Raw genomic sequence first — 21,486 nt, forward strand, 5'->3', positions numbered from 1 at the left:
AGATATAGGTTAAGTCGGTCCATCTGTCCTAGCAGATATCATATTTATTGTCGGAGAAACTTTTCAAATCTGACCATCACAATGTATGAATAAACTGTTGAACAAAATCTTCGTCCATATGTTCTCTTTACCTTGATCCAAAAGAACACTTATTTTCAGTTTGATATTGCAAGTATATTGTTGTTTGATATTAGCCACTTTCATATTTTCTTCTGTGATGCAGAGAAAGCCACAAAAAAGCCTGAATTCAAAAAGAGATTGAAGGAGCAGTCTGTGACGGAAGGACAATCAGTCGAACTGGAATGTGTGCTGAAGGAGGCATCCACTGTGTCATGGTACAAAGATGGAATCATACAGCGTAACTCGGCTGATTTTAAACAGACCTTTGATGGTGTCACAGCTAAACTGGAAATCTCTGAAATATTTCTTGATGACAAGGGCGAATATGCATGTGTGGCCAAAAATGATCTCGGCGAGACAAAGACAGTGTGTAAAATAAATGTGAAAGGTAATTTGAACAGCTTGTATATCTGACTTTTTTTCTCTGTCACTGTGGTGCTTGTACTACACTTTTTTTCTGTGTCCTCAATGTCTGTGATATATAACAGAGGATGTCATTGGTCAAATGGTGACCTTACGACCTCTAAGTGTCATTGTGCTTCATTGGATGTTTATAATTGATGTTTTCATTTCAAACTCACAACTTAATTCATCATAAAGATGTTTATAGTTAATACATTTTAAAAGTGTGTTAATCAAATTTGAAACAAAATAATATTTAATTCTTGTTCATTTTTTATGTGACAACCATTTCATCACAAACATTTGACTGACCATTTCTAATGCTTCATTGTATATAATTTAATATAGTTTCCTCCCCTGCAATTAACAATGGAACTTCAATTAATCAAATCTGGATCATTCCATTGTTCATTGTAAGGGTGGAAACATTGGCTTTTCCTCCCTTATCCTGTTGCTATGGTTGCTACCTTTTTCGCTTTCCCTAAGTATTATATACATACATGAGCTTTATCTAACTTGAGTTTTCAGCAGTAAGTCATCAAAATATTGCATTGGATTGGATTTTATCTCAATGTTTTATCTATCTAGACAATTAAAACAATATCAATTTTTGAGTTTCTAGATTTTAGTCAATTTTGAAACACAACAGTAAATGCTTTGAAGTCAGACTGTTATACTTGACTAATCATAAGGGAAAATTTTTTCAGAAATTAGATTCCCATGAAACTTTTTATATAGATAAAACAACAAATGTATTTGTTTATTGTGGAAACCCTATTCTGTAGTATTTGAATATTTTCACCAAATGATAGCATACTTAATTCTCCTTTAAACATAAGCTTATTTGGATTCCCCGACCAATGTGACCACCTTACCAGTCCCAGATAGATATCTAACATTAAAAATACTGCACAATATTAAGATTTCCACATATCAATTAATATCTTGTATCGAGCATGGTACACCGGTGAATACAGTATACCAACCTTCGTTACAAAAGATTTCCAAAGATACTCAGAAAGGGAGGTTAATTATTTTATGTGTCACAGTCAAATATTTTTGGACACACTTTGATGTAAAAATGAGTAAGTATAAAGTATTAAATTTGAAAACTTTGCTCACTGTTTGCTTGTGTTTCTGAAGCATGCGGGGAATTTGATGAAAAAAATAATACACATGGCTAGGAGCTATCTTTATCAGGAGTGGTGATGGTGTGAGAATATAGCATCTCTACTTACTGGGAAGGGAAAGATGGCCTGATAAAAAAAAAAAACATCCTTCATCCATATCATGTTTACACTTCCACTTTTTATTTAATTAACATTTCACAAACAAGTCATGCTATTTACCTACACTTAACATCAACCTATCAGCTTTAATTAAGTCCTTATGAATATTCATAGCTATGCAATAAGATGAAAATTACTCTAATGACCGTTTAGTACTATAAGTGTCTTCACCATGATAGACCACTTGTTAAAGATAAAATTATGAGAAATAAATTGTATCCTTTGACCCCTGCTTGACTCTGAGGAATAGTCGGGATGAAAGGGATGGCTCATTCCACTTAGAAATACTTCTCAAAAATAGTAAGGCAGGAAGACACAGGAAGAAGAAATGCATAATTCTCAAGTTTAGCATCCATGTTATGTTGTTATGTATTATGGAAGAGATGAATGAGATCGAGAGCAGATGTTTGGGGTTTATAGAGATATCAAATGTGTGGGTTGATACCTATCAAGAAGTCCATCAGGTCCCCTGGAAAGTGTGCCAGTCATTTGTAGGTGCTGGTGTGGACATTTTAATCCTCACAATTTAATAGTATCAAGTAGCATCAGTCAGATATCTACCTCACAGCTATGCAGGGGGTCTAACTGCTGGGGATACAACCACCGTGAAGTTTAGTAAGTTACATCACCCCTCACCTCAGGGGATACACACACAGTATAGTCTAGTAAGTGGAGTACATCACCCCTCACCTCAGGGGATACATACACAGTATACTCTAGTTAGTAGAGTACATCCAACTCACCTCAGGGGATACACACACAGTATACTCTAGTAAGTGGAGTACATCACCCCTCACCTCAGGGGATACACACACAGTATACTCTAGTTAGTGGAGTACATCACCCCTCACCTCAGGGGATACACACACAGTATACTCTAGTTAATGGAGGACATCCCCCCTCACCTCAGGGGATACACACACAGTATACTCTGGTCAGTAGAGTACATCACCCCCTCACCTCAGGGGATACACACACAGTATAATCTAGTAAGTGGAGGACATCCCCCCTCACCTCAGGGGATACACACACAGTATACTCTGGTCAGTAGAGTACATCACCCCCTTACATCAGGGGATACACACACAGTATACTCTAGTTAATGGAGTACATCACCCCTCACCTCAGGGGATACACACACAGTATACTCTAGTTAATGGAGTACATCACCCCCTCACCTCAGGGGATACACACACAGTATAATCTAGTAAGTGGAGGACATCCCCCCTCACCTCAGGGGATACACACAGAGTTGTTCTAGTTAGTGGAGGACATCACCCCTCACCTCAGGGGATACACACACAGTATACTCTGGTTAGTAGAGTACATCACCCCCTTACCTCAGGGGATACACACACAGTATACTCTAGTTTGTGGAGTACATCACCCCCTCACCTCAGGGGATACACACACAGTATACTCTAGTTAGTGGAGTACATCACCCCTCACCTCAGGGGATACACACACAGTATACTCTAGTTAGTGGAGTACATCACCCCCTCACCTCAGGGGATACACACACAGTATACTCTAGTTAGTGGAGTACATCACCCCCTCACCTCAGGGGATACACACACAGTATACTCTAGCTAATGGGAGTACATCACCCCCTCACCTCAGGGGATACACACACAGTATACTCTAGTTAATGGAGTACATCACCCCTCACCTCAGGGGATACACACACAGTATACTCTAGTTAATGGAGTACATCACCCCCTCACCTCAGGGGATACACACACAGTATACTCTAGTCAGTAGAGTACATCACCCCCTCACGTCAGGAGATACACACACAGTATAGTCTAGTTAGTGGCCTCACCTCAGGGTATACACTCACAGTATACTCTAGTTAGTGGAGTACATCACCCTTACCTCAGGGGATACACACACAGTATACTCTAGTTAGTGGAGTACATCACCCCCTCAACTCAGGGGATACACACACAGTATACTCTAGTTAGTGGAGTACATCACCCCTCAACTCAGGGGATACAAACACAGTATACTCTAGTTAGTGGAGTAAATACCCCCTCACCTGAGGGGATATACACACAGTATACTCTAGTTAGTGGAGTACATCACCCCTCACCTCAGGGGATACACACACAGTATAGTCTAGTTAGTGGAGTACATCCCCCCCCCCCCCCCCCCCCCCCCTTACCTTAGGGGATACACACACAGTATACTCTAGTTAGTGGAGTACATCAGTCATCAAAATATGGTTTCTCACTTTAATTTAAAAGGAAACCAATTTCCAGGGGGAGGGGGGGTATGGTTGCTTGGATTTCAAGGGAAATAACTCCAACTCATCACTTAGAGGTTAATGTATCCTCAACAAAGATGATGGAGCAAGAGAGCTGTTTTTGTAAACAAAGTGAGATGGAAATATTCCAGGGTTGTTGATTGGAGATTCCTTACAGACAGTACTAGAAAAACAACGATAGCAATAACAACTAGATGTATATGGTAGGTACATAAAAAAACTGCCTGCTGGCAATAGTACTCCAGTAAAATGTCCTTGGCAGCACCATTAGCTACCTGAGACATTATTGGATAGTACTCTAGAAAAAAAAGGTAATATAACATGAAACTGATAATTTAGCATGAGAATTGCAAAATACAACACTGATTCAATTCAATTGAAACAAATTTCACAACAGAATTTTTTTACTGGATTCAGTAAATACTAAAGGCCTAATAATACTGGTTCAGCCAACATCAGTAAATACTGACGGCCAATACTGATTCAGTCAACATCAGTAAATACTGAGAACCTATACTGATTCAGTCAACATCAGTAAATACTGAGAACCTATACTGATTCAGTCAACATCAGGCCTGCTAATTCAGTCACAAGCAAAAACTTTGGTGACAAACGATTCCTGTATTCATTATGTTGGAAACAATTTGCTTTAGCCAAAGATCTTTTTTTTCACTGGAGATTGATTGTAACATTATTTGTCCCTACAAGTGAAGCTAGATGGACTTGAGGTACCTTCTCTGTTGGTCTCGTACCTTCTCTGTTGGTCTTGTACCTGATGCCAAAGCTTATCAGTGCTCTAGCAGCTTAATTCTTTGAGGGATTTCAATGAAGTATCAAATAATAACATCTCGGACAAGTTGTAGTTTCAGGGTCCAAGGTCAAGGTTGCTTTCGCAATATCCAGTATGCTTGTTTTTTTTTCAAACAATGTATGATAATGAAAAGAACAGTCGGACATCTCAGTCTCTCAGTTTTTTTAGCTCACAAAACAAAGATGTAAGTAGTTATTCCCCGTACAGTGCCTACTGTGCTGGCACTACAAGTGATCATCTGGTTATTACTTTCAGACTAGAGATAAGAATTGTGTTGTTATCATAAATTTGGGATATGTGATCTCAATGCATACAGAAAATAACCAATTTTCTGCCATCAGTATATAGCCTTCCATCAAAGCAGTACAGCTGACAGGCCTCACATCAGTCTGTGTAAATAAACAGACTAGCATAAGAATATAGTACCACTCAGTGACAAAATACAACAGAAAATTGTAAAAACTTACTGTGTCTGCAATTTGGAAGCTGTTTTATTGACTATTCCCTAAAAGGTTGACCTTTTGAACTCTTGGGAGTATAAACACTGTAATGAAAATAAAGTCTACCTGGCAGAAATTCTTGACCTTCAAACTCTGAATATAACAGAGCAGTAAAATATTGACTGACAAACTTTGAATTCTTAGCATAATTGAGGGGTAGAAATAAGTGCTATTGTTTTGGCAGGCAAAGTTGACCTTTGAACTCTTAGTATATGTATATTGCCAGGCAAGCTTGACCTTTGAACTGTGAGTATGACAGAGGATACAAGCTTGGTGAAAATTGACAGTAATTACTAGAGGGGCCCAGTCCTGATTTGGTAAGGTTATCACCATGGTCTCTTCTAGTTCAGCTATCAATATCTGGCAGTTGTAGTTTCTTAGATAATCTATGATATTTAATCATCTTTTACATGGCTATAATATTGGGGAGGAAATTGTAGATGAGATGGGGGAAGAGAGAATATCTATTGCATGGCTTTGAAATAACAAGGGATTTATTACATCGGAGTGAAGCAAAAAATCATGCAATAACCTAAAGGTATGCTGTCCCATCCAGTGACTACTACTGATAGTGTTGGATTGCAGTCAGTGATTAGATATCACTGGTATGGGGTCCCCACCTGTGACATCATTAGAGGTACATAGGAGTACTAGATCAGCTGGAGATCTGATCTCTATCCAGGTGAGCCAAGTGCTCTCAACATAGCTTCCACCATCTACTAATCACATTTGAATTTAACTTTTACACAGATGTGAGTGTTTTCAGTTTACTGGTAAGTTGCCATCTTGGGGTTTTAAAGTTATACAAGGTATCTCATGGAGGTTTGATAAATCTAAGGTATATTACATAGCTTCCCACTAGAGCTGTGTAAAGGATGCCTATAACTTGAACAATAGTGAACATTTTAATGATCCACATTCAGTTGGCAGTTGTAAACCTTTAATTATGTTTTTCATGTCAAAGCAACAACAAAACTCATTGCTGACAATGTCTGTTACATTCACAGCACCATTAATTTGATATCAAACTTTTATCCATGAAAAAATCACCATTTGTCAAAGGATTCAAGGTTAAAGGCCAACAATATGGGAGTCTTCAGTTTCCTAATTGTCGAAACAATGTCAGTTGAGTAAAGGTCAAGGTCAGAAAAGTAAGAAAAGCTACGTCTGTTACTGGAAATAAAAGCTACACCAGGAATATTGATATAGTACATATTGTATCCTTAGATTTCTGTGATTTTACCATGAAACTTATAGTCCATTATCTCAAAAGGTGAATTTTATCTTATTGAATTCACAGAAAACAAAACTAGTGTATGCCTTTCAAAATATCTTCAATAATTTTGAAAGGCCTTTAGCTCTCTACATCAGATCAGTGATAAGGCCAATTCCTGTTTTTCTGCTGCTGCCTGAGTTCAAAGTTTTAAGAACATGCAGCTGGTTTAAGATGTCTAGCATCTATATCGGAATCAAACAGCATTTTCAGGCTACTGGTAACATTGAATTCTAGACAACAAGAAACACATTTGCGTTGGCTCAGCCTTCAAAGAATGGAGACCAAATATAATAGGTCAGTGCTCATCAGTAGCCTCATAATACACCACAAACAAATATATCAGTATTTTCACGAGTGCAAAGCACGAGTGAAAAATATCAAAATATTCTGTCATACAAGTGAAATATATGTTATAGTTAACAGGAAGCCGTTCAGTTTTCATTTTATTACATTTTCTATACTTAAAAACAAAATAAAAAAAACTATCAAAACATTAAGTGTGTCAAAAAATGCGGGAATCGGTAACAATGCATGATACCATCTCTGTGACGTTACTCCACGTCATGACAACATTATTTTGAAAGGATTGATCAACACAATTTAAGCATTTTCTGCTTGTTATCAGAGAATCTGTGCATGAATAACTAATGTCAAGTGAGTATTTTGTTAAAAACTATACACATACAACTGTACACATACAACAGACATTACCTACATACAACTGTACACATACAACAGACATAACCTACATACAACTGTACACATACAACAGACATTACCTACATACAACTGTACATATACAACAGACATTACCTACATACAACTGTACACATACAACATACATTACCTACATACAACTGTACACATACAACAGACATTACCTACATACAACTGTACACATACAACAGACATTACCTACATACAACTGTACACATACAACAGACATTACCTACATACAACTGTACACATACAACAGATATTACCTACATACAACTGTACACATACAACATACATTACCTACATACAACTGTACACATACAACAGACATTACCTACATACAACTGTACACATACAACATACATTACCTACATACAACTGTACACATACAACAGACATTACCTACATACAACTGTACACATACAACAGACATTACCTACATACTACTGTACACATACAACAGACATTACCTACATACAACTGTACATACAACAGACATTACCTACATACAACTGTACACATACAACAGACATTACCTACATACAACTGTACATACAACAGACATAACCTACATACAACTGTACATACAACAGACATAACCTACATACAACTGTAGACATACAACAGACATTACCTACATACAACTGTACACATACAACAGACATTACCTACATACAACTGTACACATACAACAGACATTACCTACATACAACTGTACACATACAACAGACATAACCTACATACAACTGTACATACAACAGACATAACCTACATACAACTGTAGACATACAACAGACATTACCTACATACAACTGTACACATACAACAGACATTACCTACATACAACTGTACACATACAACAGACATAACCTACATACAACTGTACATACAACAGACATTACCTACATACAACTGTACATACAACAGACATTACCTACATACAACTGTACACATACAACAGACATTACCTACATACAACTGTACAGACATTACCTATATACAACTGAACACATACAACAGACATTACCTACATACAACTGTACATACAACAGACATTACCTACATACAACTGTACACATACAACAGACATTACCTACATACAACTGTACATACAACAGACATTACCTACATACAACTGTACAAATACAACAGACATTACCTACATACAACTGAACACATACAACAGACATTACCTACATACAACTGTACACATACAACAGACATTACCTACATACTACTGTACACATACAACAGACATTACCTACATACAACTGAACACATACAACAGACATTACCTACATACAACTGTACAAATACAACAGACATTACCTACATACAACTGAACACATACATTGCCAATGGTACTTTCTCTGCTTTTATCAGGCCAGAATCTGTTAAATTTTCAGATGATAGAATATTTATGGTAGTTTTGTAAAACTTTGTTCCCTGCCATAAGACGATGAGTCCAGCATGTTTTCGAGTGGGACTTTCTGAAGTTTCCCAGACAAAAACATAAAAGATCTGTATATCCATTGACTGCCTCCAGACTTTTTGTCGTTCATCTTATCAGGGAAATAAGATCATGTTTTCCCAGCATAAAAGAGACTATCATCTCCACCATCTGTTTACTAACATTCCTATCTACACAATGACCACACTTAAATTTACTCAATTTTTAAAAACTGACGGTTATATTTCATAAAAATTTTAAACACAAAACTGGCAGATTTGATTTTCAAACTAATGTTTCTCCCTAAAATGCTTCAGATTTTAAGTCATTCTAAGCTTTTAACTTAACAGATTTTTTCATTTCACATTTCTTTGGATTTTCTTACATCCGGACGTGGCATTGAATAATGAGGTTTTCATGCTTGCTACTTTTCCCTCTCTCGTTTATCAGATAAAACCAAAACTAAGCGTTTAAGTGTTGACAAAAGAAAATACATGTTCCTGCACTGATAAAAATTTTCTTATCATAGCAAGAGATTTCTCTTAAAATTAACAGCATCAATATTTTGTTTATTAATTATTATGTCATAGAATTAAATTCAATTAAAATCTGAAGAACATGTATTATTTTGCTGATTAGATGATGTAATTGAGAAAGGTACAAAGGTTTCTATCACCAGTTTAATAACATCATTAGGAGTTGGACAGGAATGTGGAATTCTGAAAAGATTGTTTCGTGATTTGTTAATTTAGAATCTTAATAAGAATCAGCAGAGCATTACCATTATTTTTTTTCTTGTTATCTATATGTGATAAATAAGTCAGTTTTGTAAAACTTGTTTGGAAAAAACCAATCTCCCTAAATATTTCCCATAGGCTGCTTTTCAGTCCCTTACTGGTGAAACCAGAGGGACTATAGATATATAGGTTCATCTCCATCTGTCTGGTATGTTTGGTTTGGTTTGGTTTTATTTGTTTAACCTCCTATCAACAGCTTAGGTCATTTAAGGACGGCCTCCCTTGCGTGCGAAATGCATGCATGTGGTGAGGGCGTATGTGTGTTTTGGGAGGCTGCGGTATGTTTCTGTTAAGCCTCCTTGTGGTAGGCTGGAATTTTTGCCGATTTATAGTGCTACCTCACTGAAGCATACTGCCGAAGACACCCAGCAGGACACCCCACCCGGTCACATTATACTGAAAACGGGCGTACCAGTCATCCCACTCCTAATATGCTGAGTGCTAAGCAGGAGTAGCAACTACCATTTTTAAAGACTCTGGTATGTCTCGGCCAGGGGACCGAACCAAAAGCCTTCCTCAAAGGGCGAACGCTCAACTAAAGGCCAAAAGTGAGGCATTGTCACGGGAGACATTAGGAAGTTGTTCAGAAAGAAAAGATAGATAAGATCCCAAATTTAGTCGCCTCTTATGATCATGCAATGGGGGCAGTAGGTACAATTCATAACCCTACATACAGGGCAATGTATTGTAATACATAATGCCAAAGTTTGTCAGCACTCTAGCAGCTTCATTTCAAGAGAGATTTTGATCAAACATCACACAGTGATAAAGAACAATAATATCTTGGACAACTTTGGGTTTTGTGGATTTCGGGTCAAAGTCAAGGTCACTGTTACTATTTTTAGCACGGGCCAGTAGGAGACATGTATCGCTTTACCTATAGCCAGTATGCTTGTTGCATTTACCATTACAAACCGCAAAAATAAGTAGCAACAGATCATTAAATTACTGAACACTAAATAGAGCTATCACATACCTATACAATTGTTTATATTCTATTTGCTATAACCACTTAACCACAGTTACTCTCGATTGCATGTGATAGCGGCTCTCATATCTTGTTCAGTGAGGTAGCCACCAGGTATTGCAAGGATATGACCCTTGCTTCTCTTGGGGCAATAAACAAGTGTATGTTCCTGCAAAGTTTGTGTACAAGATAGATCATGAACCCCTTGGCATATTTAGTTCATATTCACAAAATAACATCACACCATCAAGTTTCTATACCTGATTATATTTTGGTGAAGGTCAAGGTCAAAGGTCTCACCTTTAAGGGGATGGAATGTATATGAAAGCTCCTGGTTGCTTTGCTTATGTAAGTTTTATTCAATATAATAAAAAAAAATAGTTTTATCTAACTGCCTTACTTCGTTGATAAATATATGTTTATTTTTCTGTATTTTACAGAAACTGCCAGTGATGCCAATGTTGCACCAATATTTCTGACAAAGCCTGGCAGTAAGATACTTAACGGTGGGGACACGCTACTTCTCGACTGTGATGTCATTGGTACACCAAAGCCAACAATCTCCTGGACACGGGATGGCAATCGACTAGCCACCAATCGTGGCTGTAGGGAAACATATGACGGCCGTGTGGCAACACTAAAAATTTCAGACGCCAGTAAGGACGATAGTGGTAAATACGAGTGCACGGCAGAGAATATCGCAGGCAAGGTGACAGTGGACGCTCTCATCGTTGTCAAAGGTAGATACACAGAAAGGGTTAAGTATGAAGCTCAAAAACATGCACCGTTTACAATAGTTTTGAAGGTTAGGGAGTAATATTGACAGAAATAACGTTTTGGTTTGATTCAGATTTATGATATGGTTCAGATTATTGGATAATCAGGCCATTGTTTAGGATTTCACCATACAGTAAGTTAAAATCGGGTGTCAGCTAGTAGTGCACAGTGGTATAATGGATAACAGTTGCTTTTCACCAAGGTGGCCGAGGTGACCATGTAGGACTTTTATTCCTCCAATGCTACATAAAGGTATGGGGTCACCTGTCAAAGTATGATGGGTTCTCGCCATGTGCATCCATCTGGACCAAGCAAATTGTTAAATATAAATCTTTAAAATAAATGTTGAAAAATGCAGTTTAATTTTAATGCTGATTTCAACACTGACTCAGTGTTTATATCAATATACATCTATCATCTATATATTACTGCTGACTACTATATATATAACACACAATAGATATTTTATACTTAGACTCTATATATAATTAACACAATAGATATTTTATACTAAGACTCTATATATAACACACAATAGATATTTTATACTTAGACTCTATATATAACACACAATAGATATTTTATACTTAGACTCTATATATAACACACAATAGATATTTTATACTTAAGACTCTATATATAACACACAATAAATATTTTATACTTAGACTCTATATATAACACACAATAGATATTTTATACTTAGACTCTATATATAACACAATAGATATTTTATACTTAAGACTCTATATATAACACAATAGATATTTTATACTTAGACTCTATATATAACACACAATAGATATTTTATACTTAAGACTCTATATATATAACACAATAGATATTTTATACTTAGACTCTATATATAACACACAATATATATTTTATACTTAAGACTCTATATATAACACACAATAGATATTTTATACTTAAGACTCTATATTTATACAACACACAATAGATATTTTATACTTAAGACTCTATATATAACACAATAGATATTTTATACTTAAGACTCTATATATAACACAATAGATATTTTATACTTAAGACTCTATATATATAACACAATAGATATTTTATACTTAGACTCTATATATATAACACAATAGATATTTTATACTTAAGACTCTATATATAACACACAATAGATATTTTATACTTAGACTCTAGATATATACAACACACAATGGTTATTGTAGCACTAACCTACTCTATATATACAACTCACAATGGGTATTTTAGTAATTAAACACCTTAGTGTTTACATTTTATTTAATCATGTGTGATGTTGGGGGTAGTTTATTTTATGAAACTTTATTGAATTAACATTCCGCAAGGCACAAGCTTAGTCAACATACAAAAAACAGCCTCTTTCTCATTGTATCAATATCAGTGAAGTTCTTTGATTCTGAGTGCTTGGAAACTATCATTTGGGAAATTTACTTTTTCATGTTTAAACTCACGATTTGTACAGGTGGATGTTATCTAGGCTAGCACAGGTGTAAATTTTACATTATTTTCTCGTTAAGTTGAGGAGACTTCATGAGTATCTGTTGTTAGTTAGCATACTTAGTTAATCAGGCAGAACAAAGTCTTTTTAACAATCTTATTAAAGCAACTAATGATTTCATTATAATTTAATGAGATTTAAACGATATCTGGTTGTTAGAGTTAGGCATTAGCCCACGTGATTGTGGAACTCAAGTCAGTTGTAAAAGTAACGGAAGCTCATTGTTACAGCTAATTCATTCATTTAGGGACAAATCTTGATATTTTGTTTAAAACCATGTTTCAAGTGAAATTTTGTGAGTGAAAAATTATTTCAATTTGAATTGAAATATCAGTTTGAGAAAATGAAATCTTATTGGTATGAAATGTTCGGGAATTGAACACCGACTGTAAACCTTGATAACACAGAAAGTCACCATCAGGATAATTGGCCCATTTATTTATTGTCGGCAGGGTGACATTTCGGATGTCAACAAGTGACAAATTTCTAACGAATTGAATAAATTCTGATAAACCTTATTGGTATAATAAGATTAGTGTGTCTCTATCAATGAAGACCTCATTCTGACTTAATCTTAATTGCTGATATTGTATGTGGGAACATACTAGGGCTTACTCCCTGGACTTAGTCACCCAAACCTTACCACCCAAAACCAAGTACACCTGCCTAGCCTTTAGTGTGTATTGCCTGTCCAAGATAGCAGTCTTTAATAAATATCCACCCTCCAAAATCACAGTCCATTTTTGAAACATAGGGGTGATAGGCTAGTCATGCGTGAGTAATATCAGGTGTTACAGAAGAATAATAATGTCACATGTTACCTGCTTGTATTGATATGGATTAAAACATGGCGTTCAAACTTTGTCATCAAATTAATATACTGGACATGGGATTTATCTTGTGTGGGGTGTGAAATCATAGAAACACAACCATGTCCACATCAGTGTTGTGTAGAAGTTCTAGTGCTTACTGACGATATTCTGGACTGAAATATCACCAGACACAATAATTACTGGTATAACAGAACATGGCCAGTGACTTTATAAACTTCATGACATTTCCACATTATCAGCGCAATTAGTGCAACATTTACTGCAAATTCTCGCATGCGATCATAATTCAAGGACTATTTCGGCTGTAAACGATGCGGTAAAAATTCCTGACTTTTGTCTGGTGGACTATTTTTCTGTTTTCACTTGATCATATTGTAAATGTGACGATAAAAACAATTGTGATGTGTACTGCCTTAGATGGGACGTGTAGATCAGCTGATGATGATAAATAATGAGTACAGTCTCAATACCTAAATAACATCTAGGGGGATAGAAACTGTGATAATAATGAATAAATTAAGACAATTACGTCTGACATTTTTCACAGCAAAACAGGGTCCACCAGTTATTCATCACCAGCTGACGGACATCTCCGTGGTGGTGGGGAAATCTGTCACCCTCCATTGTGATGTGAGAGGAAGTCCTGTTCCAATGATCATGTGGAGAAAAGATGGCCAGGTCATTGGGAACATGCCCGACTTCCATCAAACCTATGACAGCAATGTCGCTCGACTCACCATCAAAGAAATATTTGAACAAGACAATGGATGTTACGACTGTGTTGCTAGGAACAATTTTGGATCTGTAACATCGACATGCAAATTAAAAGTTATAGGTAAGATTAGGGAAACACAAGTTGGTCAAGTGATTTTTATCACTGTATAAAATATCAATATTTCATTTTTGTTGACCTGAAGTTCTCAAAATCAATAGAAATTGATATAAACTATGTATCCATTTATATCTCTTTATCATGTTATGCTTTTCATATTCTGAAATCTGATTTCATAATATTTTTTGTAGATGAAGATAGTGCCAAAACCAAAATGTCACCAAAATTGGGAGTACGTAATAAAACTCCTCAGAAAACAGACTGGATTGTGGGTAGGGATAAAGGTCAAACAGCTGCACCATCCTTGACCCCATCAAAATCCACTGGGGTCAAGAGAAGTGAAAGCATGCGAGTGACATCAGACCATGGAGTACGTGATAGATTCATGAAAAAAATAGATGAAAAGAGTGCTAAATCTACCTCTGAGAAAGAAGAGTTCAGCAAAGTTTTAAATGGTTTAGGCAAGAGTGGTAAGGCCATGGATGATTCCAAAGACAACCCTTTTAAATCTCTTAGCAACAAAGATGATGAGCAAAAGCGTGTGTCACCTTTTAGAGATTTAGACAAAGTCAAGGAAAAACCTAAGGTGGATAATGACCCGCCATGGAAAAATGTTTCGTTACGTCGAACAGAAAGTGCACGCGTTCCTACAAAACCAGCTTGGTCACGAGATAAATCAGAAGATAAACAAGCAGCACAATCTGACAAATCAACGCAAGACAAACCAAAAATTCCTACAGGTGCTTTAAGTGATTCAAAATCTTCTACAAGGCCATCATTAAATCTAGAGAAATCAGATTCTGTCACAAAAGTTCCAGCTCAAACAGATATTCCTCCACGACCTACAATAACACTACGCCGGTCAGAGAGTGCACATGCTGGCAGGAGTCTTTTCCAAAAGAAGGATTTCTTGGCTCGTGCAATTGATTTAGCAATGGAAAAATCGAAACAACAAGAAATTAACAATAACCGATATCAGGTGGTGGAGGAAGCACCGTCTTCCTCGTCTTCTTCAATACCCTCCACAGAGAAAGAGCAGGAGAAGAATTTGGTCAAAACAGATTTATCCAAAAATGGTGCTATAGAGGAAAAAACTGGTCCAACAAAGCTGGGTAGGACACAGAGTGCAAGACTTCTGTTTGAAAACAAGTGTAATTCACCGGATGTTAAACCAGAGACACCATTGGCAAACTTTCTGGCTCGCCGAGACAATGGAGTGAGAAGAACCTCAAGCCTCAAAGTAACACCAGCGGAGAAAGAAGCAGGGTGGTTCAGAAACAAATTACAACAAAGTGGTCCTGAGTCTTCTCCATTGGCTAAGGTAGGTCTAGAAGCAGGGTGGTTCAGAAACAAATTACAACAAAATGGTCCTGAGTCTTCTCCATTGGCTAAGGTAGGTCTAAGTATCGTCAACATTCCACATTGTGTCAATACACCGACCCATAATTAAATGGGTTACTGTATGCCAGGGTCCCAGTAAAGATCACTTTCAGACAAAAAGTTACTTATTCGCCCTTGTTTAAAATCTGCCCTCAGCATTAACAGTAGACACCACTGAAACTATATTGTTATATCTGTTTTCTTATTGGGCAAAGATCCTGAATATCTAACTGTGGAAAATGTTTCCTGACTAAAGATATCTAAAATATAACTAATTCCAGTGTTAGTGTAATGGATGACTAGTAAGGTGGCCAATGTCCTTCAATAATAATCAGTGTGTGAAGTGTTCGGTGATGGATGATATGGTTGGTTGTTCTGTTATTACCAGCCTAGTTCTCATTTTGAGAATGTTGAATTTCCTTGATTTGACCTAGATTTTCATGTCATCTATAAAACGGAGGATGATTTTCATGTCATCTATAAAATGAAGGACGCCTACCCTTTTGCAACACCTGGCCCTATAAATACTCTCAAGGTTCTCCGTGTTATTGTAAATGATGTTGATATTTTTGTTTGATTGGATTATAATTAAGGTATTATTTAGTGACTTTATTGTCCTTCATTAGCATTGTTAGGATACAGCATGATTACACCATTTTACTCTGAAAGAGCGACAGGTTTCATTGACATAGATATGGTAATTCCTCTAAGAACTGAAAATACACCATTCCAAAAACTGTTTGGATTTATTTGTACTTGTTTTGCCAAGTGCCTGTTCCACGCTGAAACACACTACAGTTTATACAGACAGGAAGCATTTCTCTGACACTTAATGTGTAAGCTTCTAGACATCCCTCATGTGTAAACGCTTTTTCTATAACTTACGTAGCTGTTAAACTTCAATAATGGTCCTAGTTTTTGGGTTGAAAGATTTCCTGTGGAGATATCTGGCCAGCTTAAATATTGCTGCAATTTTGGTACAGATTAAAGTTTGAATGTTATGTAACTGTTGCAGGCTAAGAGCTGTAAATAGGTTCACTTCAGATAGAGTGGCCAATTAGAAATGTTTGGAGATTTTTCTTTTAACATGATTGATTTATTCTCCATTAATGATCTAAATCTTCGTTATTACAAAGTGAAAATGAACTAAATTTCAAAGAAAATTAAAAAAATTGTGACAGAGATATATTTCTGTATACTTGAAGTTGTTTCCATTTTAAAGTTAATTTGTGTGCAAACCATTATCGGAAGTGTTAGAACTTGAAATTTCAAAGTATTTATCAACTCTCTACAAATAATACTTCCTACCCAACTGTAGCATGAGATGTGAAAACAGCCACATTCTAACAAGGTATAAAAAAGTGTCCTGCCGATTATCTGGTATTCATCAATGCTAATACACTGGGGCGTATTTACAACAGTAACATTGTCAGTAAGTTGTATTGCGTCACACAGACTTGTGAGTCTGTCAGATAAAAAAAAAAGCTGGTAGTTATAGGCTGGTATTGAGGAGGAGGAGGAAAGAAAATAAGCAGGAGTTGGATATGATGATAGCTAGGGAGGAGGATAAAATGTGTAGGGAAGATGTCGACAGTCTGGACAAGTAGTTAAAGTGTAGACAGCTGTACTCATACTTCTCTATAATTGTCATGTACAGACTGTTTCACCATCATCACTTCCTCTTAAATTATGTAACAAAGAACTTGATTGGCTAAATGAAATTGGAAAGTTGTCATTCTGAATTTGATTGGTTTGTGGTTACATCGGATGATTTTGTTTTGGATTTGTAATTGACTAAATTGAATACTCTAATAATGATGATTCAGTTCATAGTAACACAAATCTACATATTATACATTTCCATTTTAAGTTTTTTTAATAAATTTAAATGTTTTATGAATTGTAAATTGAAGAGTATATGAGAAAGTTTTATATGCGTGCTCATTTGTAAATTATTTTCTAATGACTTCCTTCATTGTTGCTATATGTGTAAAACTCAGGTTCTTTAATTTGTAAATTCATAGGATCACGACGAATATTTCACATTTAACACAAACCATACATGAATGAGTAATATAAATTGTTGACTTCAGAGGAAATCATCAGAGAGAAGTCTAGTAAAAAGCTAGACTATTTTTTAGAAACTTAACACTGAACACATCCACTGCTAAGATGTTTAGAGAATGAAGCATGTTCTTGGGAATATACAAATGTCTATTTGATTAAACAGCTACCAAAAATAGTTGCATAAAAAAGCAAACGAGTTAAACGTCGTTTCTTAAAACTTGCATAGGTTCCCTGTTCTTTTTCCGTTAGATTCCTTCTGGCTTTTAAAGAGTTTTAAAAACTTTTCTCAATCAGCCTCCATTACATCTGATGGCAGCATGTCAAGAAGTTTTTTTCTGCTAACGGATTGGAATTCACTTTGTAACTCAAGGGAAGTAACTCCTACAGTCTTAGACCTATTTAACTCTCCTCTTTGGTAATTGGTGTTGAACTAAATATACAATTCAGACTATCATATAATTGATACTGTGCCAGAATGGTAAACCATAACATATTTATATTCCTGTATGTAGTTGGCTAAATGATGTTTAAATAGATCTGCTCAAAGAAATATAGGTTAAATCTCTTACTATTACAAAAGACTGCTGTTTGATGTGAAATATATCCATCAACTTAAACCACTTGTGGTGCTCATTTACCTAACACTTCTCCAAACTTATTGTTTACATATGTACTCATACAAACATTCCCATAGATATATCCCATAACAGCTTCTCTATTTTACCATTTAGCAAAAAATAAATCAATTTAATTAGACATCCAAATTACTTTGATGTTTAAGATAGAAAAATCATAACAATTACATAGCTACAGTAGACTTCCTGTGATACAACTATAACAGTTATATAACTACAGTGATACAACTATAACAGTTATATAACTACAGTCATACAACTATAACAGTTATATAACTACAGTCATACAACAATAACAGTTATATAACTACAGTCATACAACTATAACAGTTATATAACTACAGTCATACAACTATAACAGTTATATAACTACAGTCATACAACTATAACAGTTATATAACAACAGTCATACAACTATAACAGTTATATAACTACAGTCATACAACTATAACAGTTATATAACTACAGCCATACAACTATAACAGTTATATAACTACAGTCATACAGCTATAACAGTTATATAACTACAGTGATACAACTATAACAGTTATATAACTACAGTCATACAACTATAACAGTTATATAACTACAGTAGACTTCCAGTCATACAACTAAAACAGTTATATAACTACAGTCATACAACTATAACAGTTATATAACTACAGTCATACAACTATAACAGTAATATAACTACAGTCATACAACTATATCATTTCACCCTACATATTGAGGGTAAGGTGTTATAGTAACAAAGCATACCAAACAGCTGAGTAAACAATAATTCTCCAGGGGAAAACAATGAAAATTGGATGCTTTTTCAACTTAAGTAGCAAATATATATCTTTCATAATAATTTAATGTTCACTGCTTCAGACTTTTTTGAAGAATATCCAATCACTTGATACTTAGGTTGTAACATGTGTACTTAGTATAATTTGATATTCAAGTACTTTTCTTTTTCAAATATCCGAGATGATATTGAAGTACTTTCCATTTTATTATTTATCAAATAATATCAAAATAAGGATGAAGTATGAATGAACAAATAGGTGGATATATGTGCCATTAGTCAATCACATATATAATACCTAGTTAAGATATTTTGTATTAAGATATCAATTCTGATGAGGAATTAAAGAAAGACTTTGGTAAATTAATATTAAGTTTTTATATTTAACTGTTAATTAGAAACACATCTGATGTCTAGTTAAGTCCAGGCTGAGTGATGTAAGTCTATGATCTGATAACCATGGGTGGGGGGGGGGGGGGGGGGGGGGGGGTATTCCACTAGATAGTGATCTGTTGAGGGAGAGAAGCCTCCAGGAGTTGTCTATGCCACTCACAGTAATACTACTGCCATTTCTATGTAGCATTATCTCTGTACCACGTTCCCTGAAGGTCAAACAAGCATGCATTCTAACACTGGATTTTATACCTGATTCCTCTCGCGCATTCCCCTTACCTGACTAGCGCGTGTGTCCTTATATCACACGACATCGAACTCTTCTACAAAGTCACCAGTAACTGGTAAGTTTTTTAATGATTAATTACAAACAATTTCTGAGTCACTATTTATGATCGACTTACCAATATTTATGAAAAAGATGGGTTATTTTTAGACCCCTGGCAATGTGTTTTGAAGATTCTACAGTGTGGGAGTTTACATGGTCTTGGAAAACGTTTCTTTGTTAGTGTCTGTTTAGATCTGTAAATTAGTTTGGTTTTAGAGATTCAACCAACCTAGATTCATTTTGTTTATACATTGAGAAAAGTTATCAAGGTTGTGATTTTGAATGGATGATGTTGTTATTTGATTTTTATAGTAATTTGCAGTGTAAATTGTCTTCTTATTTTCCTCTTGATTGAAAATTTCTTTGAAGAATATTCTGAATAAATTATTGTTGTAACGGTGTAGATGATATTTAGATATTGTTGGCTAATGAGAAGATAGATGATAAACTATATCAGTTAATCATACTATTTACAGACCTCCACAAATACTTTGCTTTAAATATACTTAAATTTACACAAAATGAATATTCTTTCGTTTCCACTGTATCAAATTTTAGGATGGAGAAGTTGTAAAAGATTGGCTATCGTGAGATAGTAGTATTAGTGAGATGATAGGGGATGTAGGATGGTTAGCTGGCTAACTGTGGAGGTAATTATCTGGTTCTCTATACACTCTTCTTAATTAACATGGCCAATTACCTATGGCCAGATAGTGCTGATCGGTCTTAGGTGTATGGAGTACACTTACTGCAGCGTCTCTCATTGAACAGTAAAAACCAGGCAAACACCTAGCTTTAGGACACAGGGCTGGGTGGGAATTTAAGTCAAGATTGAGGTGCACAGGCTGAGAATGGGAACTCAAGACCATATTGAGGTACACAGGGCGGGTTGGGAATTCAGGATGATCTCCAGGTAAACTGGCTGAGGGTGGGAACCCAAGACCATATTGAGGTACACAGGGCAGGGTGGGAATTCAAGTCCATATTGAGGTACACAGGGCGGGTTGGGAATTCAAGCCCATATTGAGGTACACAGACTGAGGATGGGAATTCAAGCCCATATTGAGGTAAACAGGGCGGGGTGGGAACTAAAGTCCATATTGAGGTACACAGGGCAGGGTGGGAATTCAAGTCCATTTTGAGGTACACAGGGCGGGGTGGGAATTAATTCAAGTCCATTTTGAGGTACACAGGGCGGGGTGGGAATTAATTCAAGTCCATTTTGAGGTACACAGGGCGGGGTGGGAATTAATTCAAGTCCATTTTGAGGTACACAGGGCGGGGTGGGAATTAATTCAAGTCCATTTTGAGGTACACAGGGCGGGGTGGGAATTAATTCAAGT

General features: G+C 35.9%; 1 protein-coding gene across 1 annotated transcript in view; it reads left to right on the forward strand.

The window, feature by feature from the left end:
• LOC117332319 (muscle M-line assembly protein unc-89-like) overlaps positions 1-21,486 on the forward strand; it is a 135,288-nt gene that overhangs the window by 70,381 nt on the left and 43,421 nt on the right. The window contains 4 exon segments of the mRNA XM_033891204.1: positions 224-508; positions 11,036-11,335; positions 14,266-14,553; positions 14,742-15,871. Coding sequence (XP_033747095.1) covers positions 224-508; positions 11,036-11,335; positions 14,266-14,553; positions 14,742-15,871 — 2,003 coding nt within the window.

This window comes from Pecten maximus, chromosome 8 (assembly GCF_902652985.1).
Source record: "Pecten maximus chromosome 8, xPecMax1.1, whole genome shotgun sequence".
NCBI lineage: Eukaryota > Metazoa > Mollusca > Bivalvia > Pectinida > Pectinidae > Pecten > Pecten maximus.